A 23,758-nucleotide genomic window follows, 5' to 3' on the forward strand; every position below is an offset into this window, starting at 1 on the left:
CTTGTGGCTTAAATAATTATCAATATATGCTAGATTTACTACATTATATTTTTTTCTCCGTTTGATGTTACTTTGTATCTTTGTTGTAACTTATTTTTCACTTGTTTACTTGAAGCCATTATACAAAACCCTAGGTTCTCATCCAAATTTGTGAAAATTTGATGAGGGGGAAGACTCAAACGCATCAAACGAATGGAAAACAACCGTCATTTTTCTGACTTGGTACATGTATTTCCTTATGTAGAAAATACTGGATTAAACCTGGTTTGATAGCTAGTTAAACCTCTCACTCGTAAAACAGTCATATAGAATTCCATTATATTGACAAAATAGAAATTTTCCTAAAAATTTGAGACATTTTACTCATTTGAACTCAGTCACGTGGTTCGATTCTTATTAAAATATTATGAATACATAATATAAATTTAGAATTGTTTTCAATCTCAGTTCGGATTGTTAAATGTACAATCTTATTGGAAGAAATCATCACGAATCTACTTCATCGTTGTCGCTATCATATTTTTTATATGAAAATTTACCAGCTCAGATCGGATATGTATTACCTACAGAAAACAATGTTACAATAATATACATACATACCTTTGGGGGGGTTTGAACGGATAATTACTTGGAAACATTATTCGTACGAAAAATACCCCTCCAGCGTATGGACGTTTGTGCTGCAAAAAAATATAAAGATCATTAGCATTGCCCTTAGACATTTTGTAACAAATTAATGTCGCAGTGGCGAGACATAACGATCCTTGTTTCTGTCAATATCGTTAATTTAACCTCTATTTTACGTCTTCAAAGAAGTCCTCATCTTTACAGGTTTAACCCCGCCGCATTTTTGCGCCTGTCCCAAGTCAGGAGCCTCTGGCTTTAGTCTTGTAAGTTTTTAAATTTTAGTTCATTTATATGTTTTGGAGTTTAGGGTGACGTCCATTTTCACTGAACTAGTACACAATTTTATTTAGGGGCCAGCTGAGGACCACCTCCGGGTGCGGGATTTTCTCGCTGCGTTGAAGACCCATTGGTGGCCTTCGGCTGTTGTGTGCCCTTTGGTCGGGTTGTTGTCTCCTTGACATATTCCCCATTTCCATTCTCAATTTTATGTATTGATTTTCAAAATAAATGTTTGTTTTACAAAATTACAAGAGGCGTGAACGTGCGTAAATGTCAATTAGATAACAACTAAACGATACAAAAACACTTTTGTCGGTAATAGCATATCTAGCTCCAAATGGTCATGAGTCTAAACAAAAACGTTTTTGTGTACATGTCCAAAGTCAGGAACCTGTAATTCAGTTGTTGTCGTTGGCTCGTGTCTATCATATTTGTTTTTTCGTAACTTGAAATGTTATAATTTATAATAAATTAGACCGTTAGATTACTCATTTGAATTGTTTCACATTTTTCATTTTTATAGCTGACTATACGGTTTGCATTTTTGTCATTGTTGAAGGTCGTACGGTGACCTGTAATTGTTTACATCAGCGTCATTTAAAGCCCCGCCCCCTTAATCCCTTGCATCAACTCTTTGAGTGATTTGTTGGTTGCCTTCTCAATGCTGCATGTTACAAATCCCTCAATCCAACAAACCTTCTTTTTCAATGGCAGTAGAAATTACCAACTCTTCATCCCGGTCGACCTACTATGTTGGAACTTCCCATTGGAACTTATATTGATAATTTGTTCTTATCCTAAAGTTCCATGTTAAATTTATAAAAACACAGAGAAACATCAATCAATTTGATACCAGTTAACTGTTTCACAGTTTGAGCTTTAGAGATAGAGCTATATATTTAATGGACCGTGAACAGCGAAAACAAATACTCTTAGTACTCGTCAAGTATCAATTGTATGAAATGATTTAAGGAACCAAAACCGGCCGTGCTCAATTCTAGATTCAAAATTAACTTGAAGCTTGTCTTAGGGTTCATTCGATGCTGTTTCTCAAATTTTGATTACAGGCGCATGCGCTAGACGATAATTGTACATGTTTATTGTTTCCTATATTTTCCCACTGCATGGCTAATTTCAATTACATTGTACTTTAAATAACGGTATACAATTATCATCAAACATGCAGATTATATAGAAAAGGTTGACTTATGTATCCGTTGTGTTACAGAAATTATACAAAAAAATAGATATATACTGGTACCTCAGAATTTTAGGCAGCTTATAATACTACATATATATTCGATTTCGTATTCGTATATAACATTCGGAAATTGATTAGTATAATCAGTGGCGTATTCAGGAGTGGGGCTGTAGAGGGAGTAGGCCCTTCTCCTTTTGATCGAAAAAGAGTATTCTTTTTTTGAATAAAATCGTCCAATTTTTATAAACCATATATATTCCATTTTCGGATATTACGCCCCCTTTTAAAATTCCGGAATCCGCCCCTGGTAATATTGCTTTTGAATGTATATAACCTGCCATAGTCCTTCAAGTTTTACATATATTTGATTTCACTTTTCCTCAAATGAATGTCAGGCTTTAACTTTTAATCAACTGTAAAGTCCGATATGGGTTTTAGTATAACATCATACCATCATGTAAGAGAGAGCTATGTTATCGGACCACATTAATAATGTTACTAAATAATTTTATTTTACACGTCGTCATTATATTGTTTCAGACCTGATGACATGAAGCTAAAGCCAATTTACTTGAAGTCCCTGATGATACTAGAACACGACACACGTCAAGCCATAACCAATAGTTATTATTTAAGGATGTTCGCTGCTCTGTTTCAAAATTAAAAAAAAAACTGTTATAAGTTGATATTATATAAATAGTGGACCTAAAAAAGCAGACGAATGTCCGTGTCCTTATTTTGGAATTGAAAATTTGACGGCAAATGATTTCCTCTATTTTTTTCATATAGTTAACAATTAACAAATGACCTTCTAAATCGTCATGTAATTAAAGGGGCATTAGCTGTCAAATTCATTTTCCTCGATTTTACTCAAATTCTCATATTTGATTTACAACATACTAAAACGTATATCCAAATTATAAAAAGTCTAAAATAAACAATTTACAATGCATGGGCTCAATAATATGTGTCAACATTTCGTGTGTATTTTAGTCTAGACGCTATCTAATTAACTATCGAGGTGACGTTCGAAGTATGCCGACTGCTATTTAAACCGATATAAACATAATTATAGATATAGATAGATAGATAGCGAACTCGTGCAATTGGATTTTTCTAGGTCTGTTTGAATTTATAATATAGGTTGAAAATATACGTTAATCATGGCTTTAACTTGTTTAAGAATGAGGTTTTGTGGATCGAATCAGTCAATAAAATGGTTTACCCTTGTTTCACTTTCAATGTTGGCATTCTTTTCATTTTAATAACTGAACACGCCTAATTCATGCGTAACCGATCCCTTGCTTAGGGGTTAAATTGAAGGTCACATGAATATGGATTCAATGAGGTCGAATTATTCACTTGCAAGTAAATAATTCATCAGCGATGTTTCTTAGCTTATTTTGACAAAATTGAACCAAACTGGCTGCTAAAAGCGAACTATTATTACACTATTTCACTTTCATTAATGATTGAACCAAAAAAGTCATATTTTAATTTTGTTTATATCTCGTAGCTTTTGCCCTTTTAAAATATAAAAAAGAAAAGTAGGGATTAGCGGCCAAACATTTTAATGGCACTACATGGATAAAACCAGGGATTCCGAATGTCTGAGAAAAAATAAAACAAGATCAGCGAATATCATTTAACTAAGTTGTAAACTTACTGTCATCGGTAATTGGACCTACTGAACAACCTGGTGGAGGATTTTTAGAAATGTCTAAAAGTTCCTGAAAAATAAAATTACACATTAGATAATTGTATTGCAAGTATATAAAATATGGTTATACCGTCTCTATTAGCAATGCTGATTTGCAAGGTTAACAAACGACGGCATTAGTTATCTAGTGTTTTTTCGTATACAAACTTATCATATATAAATAAAATAATAAGATGAGATATGAGAAATGAAAACAACACGTTAAATAATTCCATGCGTTCGAAGCGCTTCACCAAATTTAAGATGGCCGACATAAGGTACTGGGAATACAATACCATACACTTAATGAGTTCTACCAATATGCTACAGTTCAGTACATATGTATGGTATCAAATGAAAGCCCATGTTATGAATATTACCAGGTTTTTATGTTTTTGTTCACGATTATTCTAAGAATTGAAAGATATTCCCCCTACCCCATGAAAAAATTGAAAAAAAGAAAAAAAAAGTTCTTTCAATTCTTTAGAAACACCAAAATATATATCGATATCACAAACATGTCAAAACGTTTACTTAATCTTATCATCGGTACAATGACATCATTCGTAAATATAAATCAACGTTCAGGTAATTCACATCCCATCTTTTATGACATAGTCTATACAAAGCACAAAAAAGTCAAAAGCTAACCAAACATTTAAACAGACTTATTCAGAAGGGATATAGTTGCGATACTGTTGTCAGATCATTAAAGATGGCATTTTTTGGAATAAATATTGATTCATTCGTAGGGTACTTGCATCGGAAATAAACACATTTATGCTAAAATCAGTTGTTGGCATGATACGGGTTATATTCTTCTCGTATATTGTATGATGATATAATACTATATAACGGTAGGGATTGTGCTTAATTTTCATATGATGAAGACATAATCTTTCAATCAGTTTAATTGTAGTCTGGAGCTGGCATGTCCGTAACTGCTAGTAGTCATTTGTTAATTTATGTTGATCCTTGTCATTTTGCTTAGTTTCTCCTGTTACCTAACATCGGACTCGAAATTCTTTGAAACTGAGTTTTACTGCGTGTATTGCTGTGTGATTGTTTATTCTACATTGGCTAGAGGTATAGGGGAGGGTTGAGATCTCAATAAACATGTTTACCCACGCCCCATTTTTGCGCCTGTCAGAACTTTGAATAACTCTGCTGATAAAATCGCAGATTAATGGACTTTTTGTTCTATAGAACTCCAATGAATTACTGATTCATTGACGCAATCAAATTCAATATTAACAAATTTATTTAAGAAAAGTGAAAAAGTCAAAATTTGGGATAATCTGAGCATTTTGAAAATCTGAAATGGGCTGTTTTTTTTATACATGTTTATATATTCTGCCGTTACAGAATTGGTTTAAACAACCTGGGATGCCTTGGATATAAGTATTGGATATCAATTAAAAAAAATAAAAATTGAACGAAACTATGCTTATGATTATGATTTCAAGCTTTTCTCAGTCAAATTTATACATTTCTGCTCAAACTTGAATTGGTATGGTATTGTTTACCGTTTTGATAAAATTTTGTTTGACATAAAACTTGATCTACTATCAGTAATGGTCTGTTTTTAAAAATTTGCGGCAACGACAATAATTGGGAACAAACAAGAGTAATAAAAATGCATATGTTTGATTTGGAAGCAAGTTCTTTGACTCAAAACATTGTCTACCTATGTGATGTTTTACCCATTTATCAAATTGGTGTGTTTTTTTTTATCAAATTTGTCAGGGGTAGGAGTTATATTTTTCAGTGCCGTAATATTTTGAACAAGGAAGTGATAGATATCTGGGGTTTGTAAGATGTCAAAACATTTGTTGCATGCAAGAAGGCAAAGTCTTTTTTAATGTCAACATATTTTTGTTTATTTCAAAAGGATAAAAATGATAAACTTGAGATGTTTTGGAAAATCTATAAATTCGAAATTTCCCTCATTTTCAAAACTGAATCAACAAAAATAACATTAGGCGAGCCAGAGGCTGATATTCGTCTTTTGTATGGGATCACTTCTGATTTATACCAGACAATTCTTTAATAAAATAATTAAAGGTGTTCAGTGTTTGCAATTCATAATTTTCAGTTGAATTAAGTAAGGTAGGGGTAATATTATCAATGTTTTGAGGTTTTATTCTTTTAAATTTCCCCATTTTTTGTAGTCATTAGAAAGCTTAAACAATGTTCCATAAAATGATAACAATAAAAATAATGAGTAAAATTTTAATTGGGTAAAAAAAGGCAAAATATGGTAAAAATTTGGAAAATTCTCCAAGTCTTAAAATTTCCCATATTCCTGGTATTCTTACTACAAAAAAAAAACTTCAAGCAGGTCAAATGCAACCAAATATATTCAGTTATAACAAGAACTATCAAAATACATAAAATCTTCAATTAGTGTTTCTATTCTGTGTATTTGAAACAATGAACACATTTGTCGATTTTTCATTGGTTAGGGGGTATACATTTCAATTGTAAGAATAATCGTGAACAACATGCTGAAAACCTGATATTTAATAAAAAAAATCAATACCCTGGGCTTTTTTTTGATACCCTACACCAATATGTACTAAATTGTAACATATTGGTAGATATCATTAAGTGTATGGTATTGTATTCCCAGTCCCTTATGTCGGCATCTTTAATTTGGCGGCCATATTGGATTTCTTTTTCGTGCCTACATATCCAACAATGTTCATAAGCATCATAGCTACAATGTAAGACATGTGCAAAGTTTCATGCTTTTACCGTAAAGTGATGAATAAGGTTAATTTATAGGACTTAGCTTCTGGACTACTAAAGGAAATAGCAAAACCATCACTTTCCTGTTATTCAGGATACATTCAATTACCTACAAGCTGAATATTTTGTTTTACCTTAAACGTTGTCAATACTATATATTATTTTTTGAGCATTTTGGTATTTATGTCAGAGTTTGATAGTTTTCATGTTAAAATTCTTCACACCATTTTATTCTCTTGACGAGTTAGAGATTGACATATTGTATATACACTTGGTTATAGTTCAAGGCTGTATGTAAGCCTATAATAGTTTATTGGTTACTGTTGAAGGCTGTATGCTAGCGTATAATAGTTTATTGGTTATAGTTCAAGGCTGTATGTTAGCCTATACTAGTTTATTGGTTATTGTTGAAGGCTGTATGTTAGCCTTTAATAGTTTATTGGTTATTGTTGAAGGCTGTATGTTAGCCTATAATAGTTTATTGGTTATTGTTGAAGGCTGTATGTTTGCCTTTAATAGTTTATTGGTTATTGTTGAAGGCTGTATGTTAGCCTATAATAGTTTATTGGTTATTGTTGAAGGCTGTATGTTAACCTATAATAGTTTATTGGTTATTGTTGAAAGCTGTATGTTAGCCTATAATAGTTTATTGGTTATTGTTGAAGGCTGTATGTTAGCCTAAAATAGTTTATCTCCTAACTGATACGATATTCCCGGGCTTGTATTTCCTATCATGATTTCCTTGATAGAGGGTTGCTGCTCACAAGGAAGCTATTAAACCAAGAGTTCCAATTGGTGAAGTTGAAATCATCCCTTCGTAAATTTTACGGACGCCATCACGAGTTGGTTGACCGTTATGGAATAACCGTTTCACAGATAATATCGGATATGTTCCTTATGTCGTAACTACAATCCACTTCCTTTTTCACCACGAATGTGACCTACCGAATTAGACTATTAACCAGATTTGAAATAACATGAGCAACACACACGAAGGGGGCCACATGTGGTGCAGGATCTTCTTACCCTTCCGGAGCACCTGAGATCACCCCCAGTTTTTGGTGGGGTTCGTGTTGCTTAGTCTTTAGTTTTCCATGTTGTGTCTTGTGTACTATTATTTGTCTGTTTGTCTTTTTATTTTTTAGCCATGGCGTAGTCAGTTTATTTTCGATCTATGAGTTTGACTGTCCCTCTTGTATCTTTGGCCCCTCTTTTATTGGTTATTTGTGTCGTTTGGTTTCTGTCTAATTGACATCTTTACTAGTTCATCACTTATTCCAACCCTTACCTTGTTCAATCTGTATGTCGCCATTTTGTGATAATATACTATAACTATATTTTAAACTTCCTTGCTCAAGTCTTTGTCAAACAATAATTATCAAGCAGTTTTGCAGTGTTCTAATCTTTACTCAAAGTCGTGTGACATCAGATCTTAATTCTAGTACAAAGAATGTTCAACATGTTCAAGGTAAATAAACATTTCAATAACCAATCAGCTAATAGTGTTATTATTTGTGTAAAAATAGATTATAAAATCACCTGTGGTATTTTTAGAATATTAATTGGATTTTAAAAGAAAGGAAGACAAACATATTTCAATGAAGAATCAAATGATTATATATTGACTTCATATTGAAAATCTTTTGAAATGAAATAATGTTATGTTTTTAGAAAACATCTTTTCATAAGGACTGGTCATTTGTAACATGAAAAAGGGGAAGGAACTAAGGGGGCCTTGAAAATACTTGGAAATGGAATGGGGGTTTCAAATTTTCAATACTTCAGAGGGGGTGGGCTTTGAAATGTTTTTACAAGATTTGATCATTCCAGATTTCAAACATGCAAAAATTATAGATCATTTGATGAATCCGTATCTGGTCATTCAGCAAAAGTGTCTAACATTGATTCAGATGCCATATTTATATGTCATTTGTCATAATATTTTGCTTCGAACTTCATTTTCAATTTTTTATTCATGTGTTGTCATTATTTATTGTGTGTTGGACATGAAGAATTATAATAATTAGGAATAATGGTTTGATGTCTTTGTTTTTGCAGGTTTTCTAGAAAGTTCATTTAATATTATACCCCTTATGATGCGACTGTCATACGAGTGAGATGTTGAGCGCTATAAAACCAGGTTCAATCTACCATTTTCTACATTTGAAAATGCCTGTACAAAGTCAGGAATATGACAGTTGTTGTCCATTCGTTTGATGTGTTTTATCTTTTGATTTTGCCATTTGATTAGGGACTTTCCATTTTGAATTTTCCTCGGAGTTCAGTATTTTTGTGATTTTACTTTTTCTGTATAATAAATCGACTGATAATATTAATTAAGTTTCCTTACATGATTAATCGTAAAAGAATATATTTCAATGGTTCAAGATAATATCTTGGAGTCAATTGTGGAATTTTGAATATGTCTTTAATATTCCGTTATGACGTTAGGACGCAATAGATAAGATAACAGATGAAACAACTATATTGGCATCAGGAGATCTTAGATCGCGAGAACATGTCACTAGTCAATTAATACACAGGCACAATGTATCAGTAAAGCAATTCTTGATTGTGACCGTAAAGCATATGAAGTGTCTATTTCAATCGTTTATATGTTTTGGAGTTAAGTGTGATGTCCATTTTCATTAAACTAGTACACATTTTTGTTTAGGGGCCAGCTGACCCGCCTCCGGTTGCGGGATTTTCTCGCTGTGTTGAAGACCCATTGGTGGCCTTCGGCTGTTTTCTGTTCTTTGGTCGGGTTGTTGTCTCTTTGACATATTCCCTTTTTCCATTCTCAATTTTATGTACGTCAAGTACAACTAATTAAGATGTTTTTTCACGAGACATGACGTAATACATATTAGGGATTTTAAAAAGCATTCTTAACCGTGACAAATATAGATTACCAGACGTCATACAGATTAAGGGTTTAATAAAGCCTTTGTTACAATGACAGATATCGATATCATCACGGATGGCTGATACAGCACAATTGCCATTAATTGTATTACACATACAATCAATTCGTATTTACAACTAACTATATAATAAAATAAATTATCATATTGTTCCAGTAACAGTTTATTAAAGTTTAGAGTAAGAATATATTAAGATAAAATGAGACGATACAATTTTCACACGAATACATTAAATATTATAGATACTTATCTTTATATATATATTCATTGATAAGCAAACGATTTGGATTTGGATAGGAATGACCAACTTAAGATGGTTCTGTTTTAAATTCTACGACATGTCTCAGCCATGTCATAAGACCTTCCCATAATCAAGTCATAAGAATATCTTATGGTATATCTGAGGTAACTTTAATTGAAATGTCCCCTGGCTTATGATTCACCAGCAGCACATCAGACGCGCGTTTTGTATATAGTTGATTCATCAGTGGCGCTTCATTCAAAACAGTTGCAAAGATAAATATATATATATAAAAAAAAAAAAAAATTGAGGAGTATTTGAAACCAAATTTACCAAAGGGTTTTGATTACTTAGTTGACGATACCCTCCTGGACGACCAGTCTACCAACAGGACCATCGACTCGGTGGTTTAGAAATAACAGTACGCTGTTCAGGTCTCTCTCATTATAAACAAACAATATATAAATTTAGGGAACATTAGTGTACCGACGTCCAAATCTCGTCAATCGATTTAGTAGATAAAAATAAAAGTAACAACAAAAACTTAGGGAACTATATAAACACCAAAAGGAGCGAGATAAGGTACGTCAATAGGATTAGGGTCTACTGCGAAGCATAAATCAACGGACATGCAAATCCACACTCAGTCAAAATTTGATAATCGAAAATAGGACGCAATAGATAAAATAACAGATGAAACAACTTTATTGGCATCTGAAGATCTAAGATCGCGAGAACATGTCACTTGTCAGTTAATACACAGATACAACGTATCAGTAAAGCAATCCTTGATTGTGACCGTAAAGCATAGGAAGTGTCTATTTCAATCGTTCTTCCTAATAACCCTGTCAGGAGAGTTTTTGTGTAAGCATCACATTCCTGCTGATGATATCCGTATAGTAAAACATGCAAGAGCACAACGCATTAATCGAGATATGTAAACGCCAGAGGGTATGTTACTGTTGAAAAATGGGCAGTTCACAATTTGAATGTTGAAATAATCACTATTATCATAGTTTCTAGTTGAAAGTCGTCCATCTGTGTCAATATGAAAGAAAAGATCAACATATAAAACAGACCTTGTAGTTTCGGTAGTTTAATTAGTCTTAATTTTATTTTTCGTCTATGTTATTCGAACAAAATATTGCTCACTTATATTCGAAAGAATTAAATTTTGACCAGCATTGAACCAAACTTTACACAGAAAAGGAGTTAAAACAAGGTTAGGAACAACCTTCACATCGGAAGGATAATATTTTATTGTTATAAGCATATATCAGGGGACATAAAAAGTGTACCTTTTTAATGGTAGCTATTTCATTGTGTCTACTAAGTTTATTCAAAACGTTTTTTTCGACTCAGAACGAATTGGACCTTGACATATTATATAGGCACCTGTCTACTGTCTAAGACTACTACCAAAACGGTGCCCCCCCCCCCCCCCCCCAGATGCCTGTCAATTATTTTTGTGTTTGGCTCATTGACGTATACTCCGCATACCTATTCTTTCATATAAAAGAGCCATGTACATCAATTCTTGACAAAGATTGATACTTTTATGAAAATCATATTAATATTAGTTTTCAAAGAGATCACAAAAAATAGTGTAAGCTGCTAGGGACATATTTCACCATTATATTGTAGTAATTTACAACTACTTTCAACTATGAAAACTCTTAAGCAATACCTACACTATTGATTAAAGACGAGAGAAAATAAATAATTCTAATATGACGTGCTTCTTTCGCTTTGTAAACAACACCGTGCAAACATTATGTCGATTTCGTTGTGTTCAAATAGAATTAAAAAAAAAAGAAACTACAAAAGAGGGACGAAAGATACCAGAGGGACAGTCAAACTCATAGATCGAAAACAAACTGACAACGCCATGGCCAAAAATAAAAAGACAAACAGACAAATAATAGTACAGATGACACAACATAGAAAACTAAAGCCTACAAATTATTCAATAAGTCGACAGACAAGAATAGAGAACAAGATAAATTTTTGTTGAAACTTTTTTATATGCAAATAATATTTCATGACAATAAACAAGCAAATATACTTATTAAAAAATAAACAAAACATTAATATATTCCGCTCATGCATCCAGAAAATTCATAATTTGTAAAAGTTCTAAAACAAAAAGTAAGATATGTAATACAGATTGAAGGAAAACGATTTATATAACATGTCTGATGACCATGTTACATGGCATATTTTCGTGTCCATTCCGCCGCTGTTTCATTGTATTTTATTCTATCTAATTCATATAAGTTTGCAGCTTCTCCGTTCAATCGACAATCAAGATTTGGAGAAGTTAACAACGCTGATATATTCAGTAATACTGAAGTAAAAAATGAAATCATAAAAAAATATTAAAAAGCATTGTATTTCAGATATATTCCAAATAAACACCTTGCATAGCTTTAACACAGTTACATGCTTGTTACAACCAACCAACTAGTACTGCAAGGACTATTCAATATTATACAATGTCCAAACTGTCAAATCTATTTACAACTTTTTTAGACAGACTTGGGGCGATCTAAAGCACGAATAAGGTATAAAACCTGTTTATGGTAAATATCGAATGTTGACAACATTGAACGTCTTTGTTTGTATGGCATTGGGTAGCTGTCTCATTGCGCATATATTATATCACCTTTGACTCATAAAGAAAGAGAGAGAGAAAAAGTGAACGAAACCAAGGGGATCATAGAAAAGCATTAGTCGATAAAAAAGATAAACCAAAAGGAATAGACCGTAGTCTCTGCTTTCCTTGTTACACTCGTCGTGAATCTCCTGCACAATACGTTGACGAGTCATTTCAGGTGAATACCGAACATATAACAGCTGATTTGTGACTTTCCTTGTCTTACTTAACACTATGACATCCCCATATTTCTAAATCATCCGTACAGTACATTCTCTAAAACTTAGCTTGACCAAATTGGAAATATCACAATGAAAACACGGGCTTCAGGACATATGATAGACAATATTGTTTCCAGTAGAAACAACACAGACAATTGAAAATTAAAGAGTACAAAAAACAGCACTGAGAACATAAGCCAAAGCAATCACATTAAAAAAGACCTACTGGTGAAGTAAAGCGCTTTAAAAGGGTTACAGTAAGTCCTGCTCTACTAGCGGCACTAAATACAAAGTTAATATTCAGTGATAAGTTGTATTCGGTAATATGACCATCAAGGAAAAGATAGCGTGATTATGACTACGACATATGAAATATTTTAGTGTCCATCTGCGATATTCCATTACAATCAAAGCGATAGCAAACCAACCACAAAATAATTGAAGGACTTCTAGAGACGTCATTCTCGTTAAGAAAGGTCCCGTATAAAGCCTGCCATTTACGTATTAAAAAACAAGACGGAAAGAAGAGTAGAACAGTTGGTTTACATAGGAATATCAATCGTCTGTTGAAAAAAATGTAATACATATTTTGTTTAAATAACAACAAAGCAAAGTAAATACAGGCAACAGTAGTATACCGCTGGTTGAAATTCATAAATCGATTGAGAAAAAAACAAATCCGGGTTACAAACTAAAACTGAGGGAAACACATTAAATATAAGAGGAGAACTACGACACAACAGAAACACAACATTAAAATGTAAGTAATTATAGTGAGAATTAATGTTCATCGATCAGATCTAGAAAGGTGTTTTTTCTTCGTATAATTCATCGTGACTATTTGTTTGGACGTAACTGGCCAAAAAAAACCACCCAAAAATTGTTACTGAATATAGTACAGAATTGTCGAGGGAGAAACTGACACACTCTATTACATATAGTTAGTAGTGTGACCTTGTAAATAGTATAACACATCTCCTCGACAGCTCTATATTCCTACGACTAATAAAATGAATCTTTTTCCAAATATCGACTGGTTAAGATATTATGATGTTGGTTAGTTGTTGGGTCAAAAGTTATCGGTATTTACTTCCTCTGAACTTGGGAAAATCAAATTTAACGATTTGTTTTCCCGTAATTTGTTTTGTTAATTAATAACCAACATTTTTCTTTTAAATTAAAGAAATAAAAGTGATAATTTTTCTACCTGATATTCTATACAGCAACACGAAATCGTCTTGCAAGAAGCAAATCAGTAAAAAAGATAATGAATTCACATGTACACTTAATCACGGTGTATTGAAACTTCATCGTATACTTTATTTTTTTTTGTATTTCTATACAGATTCTTTATTATCTTTTGGTATACAGTGATAACGTGGTATTTAACGCCACTTTTAGTACTATTGTCTATATCAAGGCGGTCAGTTTTTATTGGTGGATGAAGCCTGAGTTCCCGGACAGAATCACCGACTTTTGGCAGGAAAACTGACAATCCTAGTCAATTAAGATCGGAGTCGAATCTTGCTTGTCCCCTAGGTATTTGCGACTTGATGTTTGACATTTTTTAGACATTATTTCATCCTTCAGAACTATAAAAAATAAATAAACAATAAACGCAATCTTACTTTTTGATATAGTTACCGCTGGCGACCATTGTAACCCCATATGATATTCACAGATACTTCCAGTTACATAAATATTCAGATGGTATATTTTTGTTGTAAAATTGACCTGAAAGTCATAGTAAAAAGATCAATCAAATCAAAGTAACTTAACCTAAAAAGCAACGTTTCTTATCATCAGTTCATATATTTACAAAATTCTTTTTCTCCATACAATTTCACAATACTAATATGTTTTTAACGCTGAATAACTAGATTTAAGTAAGACAATGTAGTTTGATGCATGATTGCCCCCTTTTTTTTTGGTGGCAACAATGTTTATAAATTTATGCTAGTTTTACTACTTTTTTATAATTTTTTTAATGTCAATGTTACTTTGTAATTTCGTTGTGTTTGATGTTTTCCTAAAGCCATTAAAAAAATATATACTTGGTTTTCATCCAACTCTTTGAAATATTGGGAAGGGGGAGTCGATTTTATGTTTTTCCGTTTTTGTTGAAAACGTCTAGTAATATGGGAAATAGTCATTTATAAAAAAAAAATTAGAATGGGATTGAAAAAATGGACGAAATTTTAGGTTTTTTTTTATAATGGCCGAAGTTTGGATTGAAAAGTGTCCGATCTTATTTCAGGAAATCGTCATAAATATACTACATCGTTATCACAATCACAATTTACGAACTGTAATTCTGTCGTGCATTTGAATTAGTGTTTGATTAACGTCCAGCGTCAATTTGTTTTATCCATAATCAGACACTTAAATTTACGTATATTCAGTTAGTAGGTAATCCAATTCTCCTTTTATTCATGCTTATTTGTTGGATATTTTAAATGGTATGAATACTTATAAATAAGTTGTTTCTATATCTTTCACATTGAACGTTTTCTAACTAACAAACACGATTCTTAATAACTCATATCCGGAAACTATATCTATTTTTCTCATTTGAATTTAGTAATGTGGTACAAGTCCAATTTAGATATTCTAAATATCAATATGTAAAACTACCTTCTTATGTCGGGATATGTATAATCTATAAAATAAACATATATACCTGAGGAGTTTTGAAAGAATAATCACTTGGAAACCGTATTTGTACACGATTCTTAATAACTCATATCCGGAAACAATATCTATTTTTCTCATTTGAATTTAGTAATGTGGTACAATCTCAATTTAAATATTCTAAATATCGATTTGAAAAACTACCTTTTTATATTGGGATATGTATAAACTATAAAATAACAATATTACAATAAACATATATGCCTTAGGAGGTTTGAAAGGATAATCTTCTGGAAACCGTATTTCTACATAAAATAGCCCTCCAGCGTATGGACTTCTGTCCTGAAAGATTAGAATTATTATTAAGATCATTATCAGTGTCCTAAGACATCTTGTAAAAAACGAATGAATATTTGATTTACAAGAATACAAGAAACTTGTTTATACGTCAATGAGAAAACAACCTAAAAACAAAAACTACATTTATTTCCCGATATAAGACGGATGTTAAACAATCCAAAGTCTTAACAAAAACCCTGTTTGTTTGTCTGTCCCAAGTCAGGAGCCTGTAATTCCGTAGTTGTACTTGTTTCATGTTGTCATATTTGTTTTTAGTAAGTTTCATGATGATCAATTAAACCGTTAGTTTTTTATTTTTATCTAATTCATATTTTAGTATGTCGGGGCCTGTTAAAGCTAACTATACGCTATGAGTTTTTCCCATTCAATTTGTTGAAAGTCGTACGATGACCAACACTAGTTTACATCCACTTCATTTGAATTCTGGTTGATACTCATTGGCAATTATAATTCATATCTTTATTTTGATTTTGTGATCAGACGACAGTGTTCAATAATAATAATAATAATACGAAAATATGCACCATTCCCACTTCATTCATCCGTGTTAGTACTTTAATTAAATGATACGTACAGTAATACTTATCTTGAAATATTAATTCTAAAGGCCGAAAAGACACAAGGTTTCAAGAAACCTCTGAGTTTTTTCTTCAGATTTGGTTATGAAATAAGGCGGCAATAGTTTCCCTTTGTTCGAATTTCGTTAGGAAGAGACATATTAAGGTAACAAACAAAAAATGAGGGAATGAAGTAGGCTTTTTTGAAAATGTCGGTTCGTTTTATGGTAAGTATCCTATCTTATTTACATGCTGTGAATACAGTTTTATTAAGACATTATGTTCTGATTTTACCTATACTGTATACTTACTGGTCCTGATATTATGCCCTGCCAATTCAACACTGAAAAATACAAAATATAGGTTTAATATTTTGTTTTAAGACATATTAAATACTTTTTAAAATTTCTTTCACAGTTTCTTATTACATAGTTTATCGTAATGCCATATCCATGTTTCAACTTTGACTGTGTAGGATGTATAACTACGTATCTCCGTTCGGCGGAATTGACACGTTCTTAGCATGCTGAATAACACTTGCAACCCTTTTTTTGAGGGATTTTTAGAAGGTCTGATGCAAGACACAATTTCCTCAATCGAACAAATCCTCTTTAACCAACGGCAGTTCGGTCGACCTACAATAAAAGAGGACACTGAATAACTTCTAGACTATAAAATTATAGAAAAAATATTTTGCTTCATTTTACTTTTGTTTTGCTTGTCACTTTAAGAAGATTGCACCCACCTCCACACACACACATACACTTTAAGCGTACCAACTTATTAAGACATAACGTGACTTCGATGACGTGTTAATCAGCATTCTGTAGGAAATTTGTCTCATAGAAATTGAAATTAACTTTACTTTTTTCGTTAATCGGACCCGTTTTCTATCTTTTGCTGCTCTTTCCTTTGTCTTCGAAAATAATTCTTTCTTAAATGTTGACCCTGACAGTTTAATTTTAGATTAAATTACGTCTCTGGTCAATTGTAAACATGGCTCTTTTTCTCGTCGTCGGTCAATTGGTTCTGTAGCACAAATAACAAACCTACGTCTTCTTTTACATCAATTTTACAAATTCCTTGCTATGTTGTAATACTTGAAACATATGTCTAGTGGTGCATGCTATTTTAAGAGTTTTAATTTATTCATATACAAATTACGTCCCTAGTTGATTTAAAACTACGAATTTTCAACGATATTAGGATTTTTGAAAAATGGCGATTGTGTCATTTATCGTGTTTAAAATTCAAATAAAATTTGCTGTTTTCATTTTTTAAATTGCGAATGTCTGAAGATTGCATGTTTTAAACATTTTTATAGTAGCCAAACGATAAAAATTGTACAGTCCATACATATTTTAGCATATTTTATCTGTAATACTCGAAGGCATAGATGTATCAGAGACTTATTATATGTCTCTGGATGTAATCACACCAGGTAAGCATGACAAGTAACAGACCGGTTGATACCTGTCCACATTCCACAACTAGTAAGGTAATTCATAAGAAACGTATGCTAAACTAAATCAACAATACTTGTTATAATCATCCCGTGTACAAATTTATTTCCAGAGTTTTAAAGTAATATATATACGACATATTTTGCCGCCGAGAAATTTTTTCAAATCAAATTCTATCAAAGGACTGAATGAAATATCATAACAATGATAATGAAGAAAAAAAATAATATCAATATTCAGCTTCTTAAATGTTGTAACGTAATTTTTTTTTTATAAATATATATCAATAGTAAAATAAATCCATATTTTTATTTTATATTCTGTGTGTAAAATTTATCATTTGATTTTAAAATTGGAAGCAAAAACTCTATGCGAATGATTTTAGACAATTCGATTTTTTTTTTACCAATTTTAGTTGATAATATTGTTATCGATATTTGACGTAGTGTAATGATAAAGTGCACATAATTAAATGCTAGAACTTATCGTCCCTTTACCAGCCGATATGTAGCGGCAGAGTTGTCGACCGTTATTTTGACGTGTATGTCTGCGTATGTCTACCGAAGACTCTGTAGAACTATCTATCTGATGTATCATGAAAAGCGAAAACAAGTACTCGACCAGGTTCAGTTGATTCAAATGATTTAAAGAACTAAACCATACAAAATTCTAATTTCAAAATTAACTTTAACCAGGCAGCTACGTTAGCTCTATTTCAGAGTTCTTGCAATACTGTACGTCACATTTAAGTCTGGACTCATCCGCTAAAGCCGATAATTGTACATGTTTACTCTTTCCTCTATTTCCCCACTGGCCAATTTCAATAAGATATTACGTTGCACTATAAAGATTATGTGGAAAAGGAGGATTTATTTATGTATCTATTATTACAAAAATTGTACACCCAAAAAAAATATGGTGACACCTCAAAATTATAGACAACTATAAATTCTACATATTTAACACGGACATTTATTATTTACATATTGTTTTTGATTTATTTTATCATCTATAGTCCTCAAAGTTTTACATACTTTTGATTTCACTTTTTCCTCAAATGTATGTCATGCATTTACTTTTTATCATTAATAAAGGTTTTTTTTTTTTAGACCTAATGACATGCAAGTAAAACCCATTCATTTGAAGTCCAGGATTATACTAGAACAAGAGACACGTCATAATCTTTATCTTTAATTTAAGGATATTTAAAAAAAACCAGATATTTAAGAACGAGGATTTTATTGTGAATATTTAAGGAAGTTACATGTATTGAGTAAAAATGATAATGATAACATTATGAATTAAGTTATTTACCTTTTTATATGACAAAAACTCAAAAATTGCTCAGCTAGAAACATAATTAAATCTATTAGCCTTAGTGGACCATTTGATTTTCAGTTGGAGGGGGATTTTATGCTGCTAGAGTATCAATTTACACCGGTTGATGGTACGGCTTATACATTTAGTGCCAATATTATTTTCACTTTATGTAACTTTTTCTTGCAAAGTTCTGCATTTAGTAGGACAAAATATTCATTTTCATTATGTCTTGGAAATGTTATTACAAACGCAATCCCAATTTAATATTCTTGTACGTATCTATAAATAAAACAAATCTGTTTTCTTTTTAGAAATTTACCTGTGATAATATAAACGTCACAAAAAATACTTTTTGTGACGTTGGTCCATTCATGTGACGCGCAGTTTATACTTCGTTTGTGGTGTTCTGGTGTGCTGTCGTAGATTCATGACAGGTGACCGTTGTTATTCTGCGGTTTACATGTTATAATGTATTATTAATTATTTATTTATGTATTTCTCTGTGTAAAAATTACCTGTCGTATTTATTGTTAATTTGTTCTCGTCCTGAATATGCCGGAAATATTTGCCACTGAACGTTAAGCAACCAATTATCTATCAATCAATCATTTTCAAAATCCCTATTTCGCCTATTGTTACGGTGTTTTAGTCTGCGTAATCGTGATATCTCTAGAATTCTCAAAGTTCTCCAAGTCAATAGGAAGGTTTTTTTTTTGTATCGACCATTTATCTTCGTGGGACAAACAATTGTTTTATTACTTTAATAAAAAAATGTTCAATAACATACAGGAGTATTTTTTAACTCCAAGTTGAATCACCCTGCCCTTTTTTACGGTTTTGAATCATTTTTCTCACTTCCGAAAAAAAAAATTTTATTTAACAATTTATCACCTTCCCCTCCCCCCCCCCCCCCCCCCCCCCCAAAAAAAAATAAAAAATTAGAAAAATGAAAAAAAATATGAATTGGTCTGCGCTTAACTGATACAGATGTTTACAGAGAAATCTTTAATTTAATTCTATGTAATAAACACATATTGTTTACTTGTGTGAACAATTTTCAAGTACATGTAACTAAAATACCGATGTACAAATGAGAACAAATTTAATGTCAAACCAGTGTTCATTACATGATACTAATTGCAAACAGGCTTGCAGTACGCAGCGTTTGGTGTAAACTTACTGTCATCGTTAATTGGACCTGCAGAAATACCTGGTGGAGGATTTGTAGAAATGTCTAAAAGTTCCTGAAAAGTAAAATTTCACACATTAGATAATTGTAATGCAAGGATATCAAATATGGTTAAACCGGCTCTATTAGCAATGGTGATTTGCAAGGTTAACAAACAACGGCATATTTTATCTATTTTTTTTTATTTTTTTCGTATACAAACTTATCATCTATATAAAACAAAGAAGATGTTGTATGATTGTCAATGAGACAACTCTCCACCAAAAATTAAATGACAAAGAAGTTAAGAACTATAAGTTAAACTGTTAAAGATATATATGTTCTCTTAAGCATAAACATTTTTTCTTCTGGTTAAATATTTGTATTTGTTTCCTATCTGATTAATGTAATACTACACTCAACATTTTCTTTTACACATATTCACCGACTTTAATAAACCATGACACCGATTTTTTTGGTATTTCGCCATTTACAAATAGATGTTAGCTTTTTCAATCGAAGAAATCACTTCTGTAAACATGTTGATGATGACATTGAGCGCTTAGTCAGGGGGATATCAGAATTATTGATATGGCCGCCAAATTAACGATGGTCGACATAAGGTACTGGGAATTCAATACCATACACTTAATGATTTCATTACATATGTAGGTTATCAAATGAAAGGACAGGCTATGAGCTTTCTAAATATTATCTGGTTTTCATGCTTTTTATTCTCGATTATTCTCACAATTGAAAGACATGCATACCCCTTGCCCATTAAAATATGGAGAAAATGCTAAAAAAAGTTCTTTCAATTGTTAACAAACAGCAAAATAAGATAAACAATTTATTATTTGATGTATTCCAAAAATATTGAAGTAGTGGACATATTACGTGGTATTTCTTAAGTTTAGAGCACAATTTGTAGTCAGAATATGAGGAAATTGTAAACATATTTTCAAATTTCCAGAATTGTCAACTTTTATTTACTATTGCCACTTATGACCAATCTGCTTTTGCTAAACCAGTTCGGTTGATCTCATTTGGAAAAAAGAATGTTTAAGCCTTCATAAAAACACCAGACATATGTAGTTTTAATATAAGATAAATATTACATATATTGAAAAATGTTATCCATATTTCCCAAGAGTTTTAACTAGAAACTGTGAATATTCTCAAATGAACAACTTAGATACTTCAACCGAAGTATAATCTGACAAAAAATTAGTAGGAACTATGTTCAACAGATATATTTGGAACCCATTTGGCTACATTTATGTCATTTGTGTAGACCAAGTTCGGGGAAAAAGGAAAATTTTGGTTTTTCAGACCATTCAGATTTTGTTAAATTTTGTAATATCTATCTTTTTAAAATTAAAATACTTATAGTATATCCAAAACCATTGGCTTTCCTATTTGGAGGAACAGAACATATATTTGATAAACCCAAAGCTATCTTTTACCTGATATTATGAAATCTTATCAAAATGGAAAATTTACCCCTGCCCATCCACAGTTTGAGCAAAAACGAATAAAGGCATCAAACAAATGTTTTTAGTACACCCAATTAAACAATTATTTGGTAATAAAAATGAAAACAACACTTTATAAATTGCATGCGTCAATAGCGCTTTTCTGGATTTACCTTCATCAGGAACGCTCATAGCCGAATATTTGAAAGCCAAGAATGTTTGAAGCCCGAAACAATTGAAGGTATCTGATACAAAATGACCCCTGAAAAAGGCCCATAAAGCAATATAAAGTCAACTTGCGACAATTGCCTGAGAGACGAATAATTTTAATACTAAGTGCTTATATCTAGGATACCTAGATCGTTCAAAGTCTTTTTTTGTTAACAGAGAAAAAAAAACCTGAATAATTTCGGATTTGCAGATTTTCCTGATTTAAAAATAAAGTGTCATATATATCCATCTAGCATTTACATGCTTTTGTTAACTCCAAAGGTATTGGCTTTTATAAATGTCGTAATGTATTTAACGAATTTTACCCGGTTAACTCCCATTTTTCCCTTCATCTTTTTATGGAAGTGAATACTTATATTAAAATGAAATTTGATTGCCTCAATGAAGACAGTAATGTATTTGCTTTCAAATGTATACACACAGAACTTCGTTCTATTCTACTGATAAAATCGCAGATAAATGGATTATAATACCCCACTTATAAACATATACATGCGTGTATAAATCAACAAATGTTTGAGGGAGGCATTATTTCAAATTTTGCTGTGATTTACGCTGCAGAATTAATTTAAGATTAGTGGTATATAGAACTCCAATACATTACTGATTGATTGAGCCAATCAAATTCAATGTTAACAAATGTAGCTTAGAAAAGTGATAAAGTCAAAACTTGGGATTATCTGAACATTTTGAAAATCTGAAAAGGTCCGTGTTTTTATACATAAAGTGATTAATTAGGTCAATTTATAGGACTTAGCTGAAGGATAACTAAATGAAAAGGAAACCATCACACTTTTCCTGTTAATTTCCTTTATCAACAAGTTGAATATTTTGTTTTACTTTAAACGTTGTCATTACTATATACAAAATAAACCTTTATATCGATTTTTTGGTAAGGTCTTGTCAACATCAAAAAGGTATACGAAAGGTACACTATACGAAACCGTATCAAATTACAAAGTATATAAATAATCTCATATCTCTTTTTCAGTCTGGTAAACATCTTTAGTGGTTGTATATGTTATATATTTTTTTTTCTTTTTTGGCACATATTGGTATTTATGTCAGAGTTTTATAGTTTGCATGTTAAAATTCTTCACACCATTTTATTCTCTTGACAAGTTAGGGCTTGAAATATTGTATATACACCTGGGTATACCCCTTATCGTTATTTAGTCCAATCCGAAAAAAACCAGTAACTCAAACAACTTCCTGTTTGGGTCAACTGGCGCCAAAACAAAGTTCATCAGTAACGAGCTGAGGGAGGAAAAAATTTAGACAGCGTACACTTTGAAACTTGGATAGATTATGATCCATTTTTTTCGAAACTCAAATTAAAGTTAAAAAAATATTTTGTTTGAAATGTATACGATGGTTTAAACAGGTCTCTTTAAAAAGTATCATGCATAATACATTGTTTAAACCGTGCCCAATATAGCTTCAACTGGATGAAAAAGTTGTGTAATTTCAGAACTTACCCGGAATGGAATAAATAGCGATAATGTGTATTGTTGAAGACTGGTTATTTGTGTCGTTTGGGTTTTAACTAATTGATACTAATTCCTTACCCGGTTTAATCTCCTTGTCAATCTGTATGTCGCCATTTTGTGAGAATATACTATAACTATATTTTAAACTTCCTTACTCTCAAGTCTTTGTATTATTTATCAAACGTTTCTGTAGTGTTCTTAACGAAAAGTCGTGTTACGTCAGATCTTTATTCTAGTACAAAGTATTCATTCAACAGTTCAACAAAAATGCAAATTTAAATACCCAATCAGCAAATAGTGTTATAATGTATGTAAAAATATAGATTATAAACTCACCGGTGGTATTTTGTAGAATATTAATTGAATTTAAAAAAAAAGGAAGACAAACATATTTCAATAAAGAATCAAATGATCATATATTGACTTCATATAGAAAATATTTTGAAAAGAAATAATGTTATGTT

At 31.6% G+C, this 23,758-nt stretch overlaps 1 protein-coding gene and 1 long non-coding RNA gene across 3 annotated transcripts; both read right to left on the bottom strand.

Moving 5' to 3' along the window:
• Positions 1-597: 597 nt before the first annotated feature.
• On the bottom strand, positions 598-8,033 carry LOC127712036 (uncharacterized). Its single transcript, XR_007986926.1, has 3 exons — positions 7,846-8,033; positions 3,774-3,837; positions 598-680 (listed from the first exon to the last, which is right to left on the bottom strand). It is a non-coding gene; the product is annotated as an uncharacterized LOC127712036 (long non-coding RNA).
• Positions 8,034-11,732: 3,699 nt separating this feature from the next.
• LOC127712031 (uncharacterized) lies at positions 11,733-23,541 on the bottom strand. 2 transcript variants are annotated; one of them, XM_052218193.1, is made up of 6 exons: positions 23,373-23,541; positions 20,111-20,174; positions 16,459-16,490; positions 15,495-15,572; positions 14,228-14,333; positions 11,733-12,069 (listed from the first exon to the last, which is right to left on the bottom strand). In XM_052218193.1, the coding sequence occupies exons 1-6, from the start codon at positions 23,406-23,408 to the stop codon at positions 11,930-11,932; spliced, it is 456 nt and encodes a 151-aa protein (XP_052074153.1). In that variant the 5' UTR covers positions 23,409-23,541; the 3' UTR covers positions 11,733-11,929. The 2 variants fall into 2 exon arrangements, with proteins under 2 accessions (XP_052074153.1, XP_052074154.1); XM_052218194.1 differs by lacking the exon at positions 15,495-15,572.
• Between the last annotated feature and the right edge of the window lie 217 nt (positions 23,542-23,758).

This window comes from Mytilus californianus, unplaced genomic scaffold (genome assembly GCF_021869535.1).
Source record: "Mytilus californianus isolate M0D057914Y unplaced genomic scaffold, xbMytCali1.0.p SCAF_8, whole genome shotgun sequence".
In the NCBI taxonomy this organism is placed as follows: domain Eukaryota; kingdom Metazoa; phylum Mollusca; class Bivalvia; order Mytilida; family Mytilidae; genus Mytilus; species Mytilus californianus.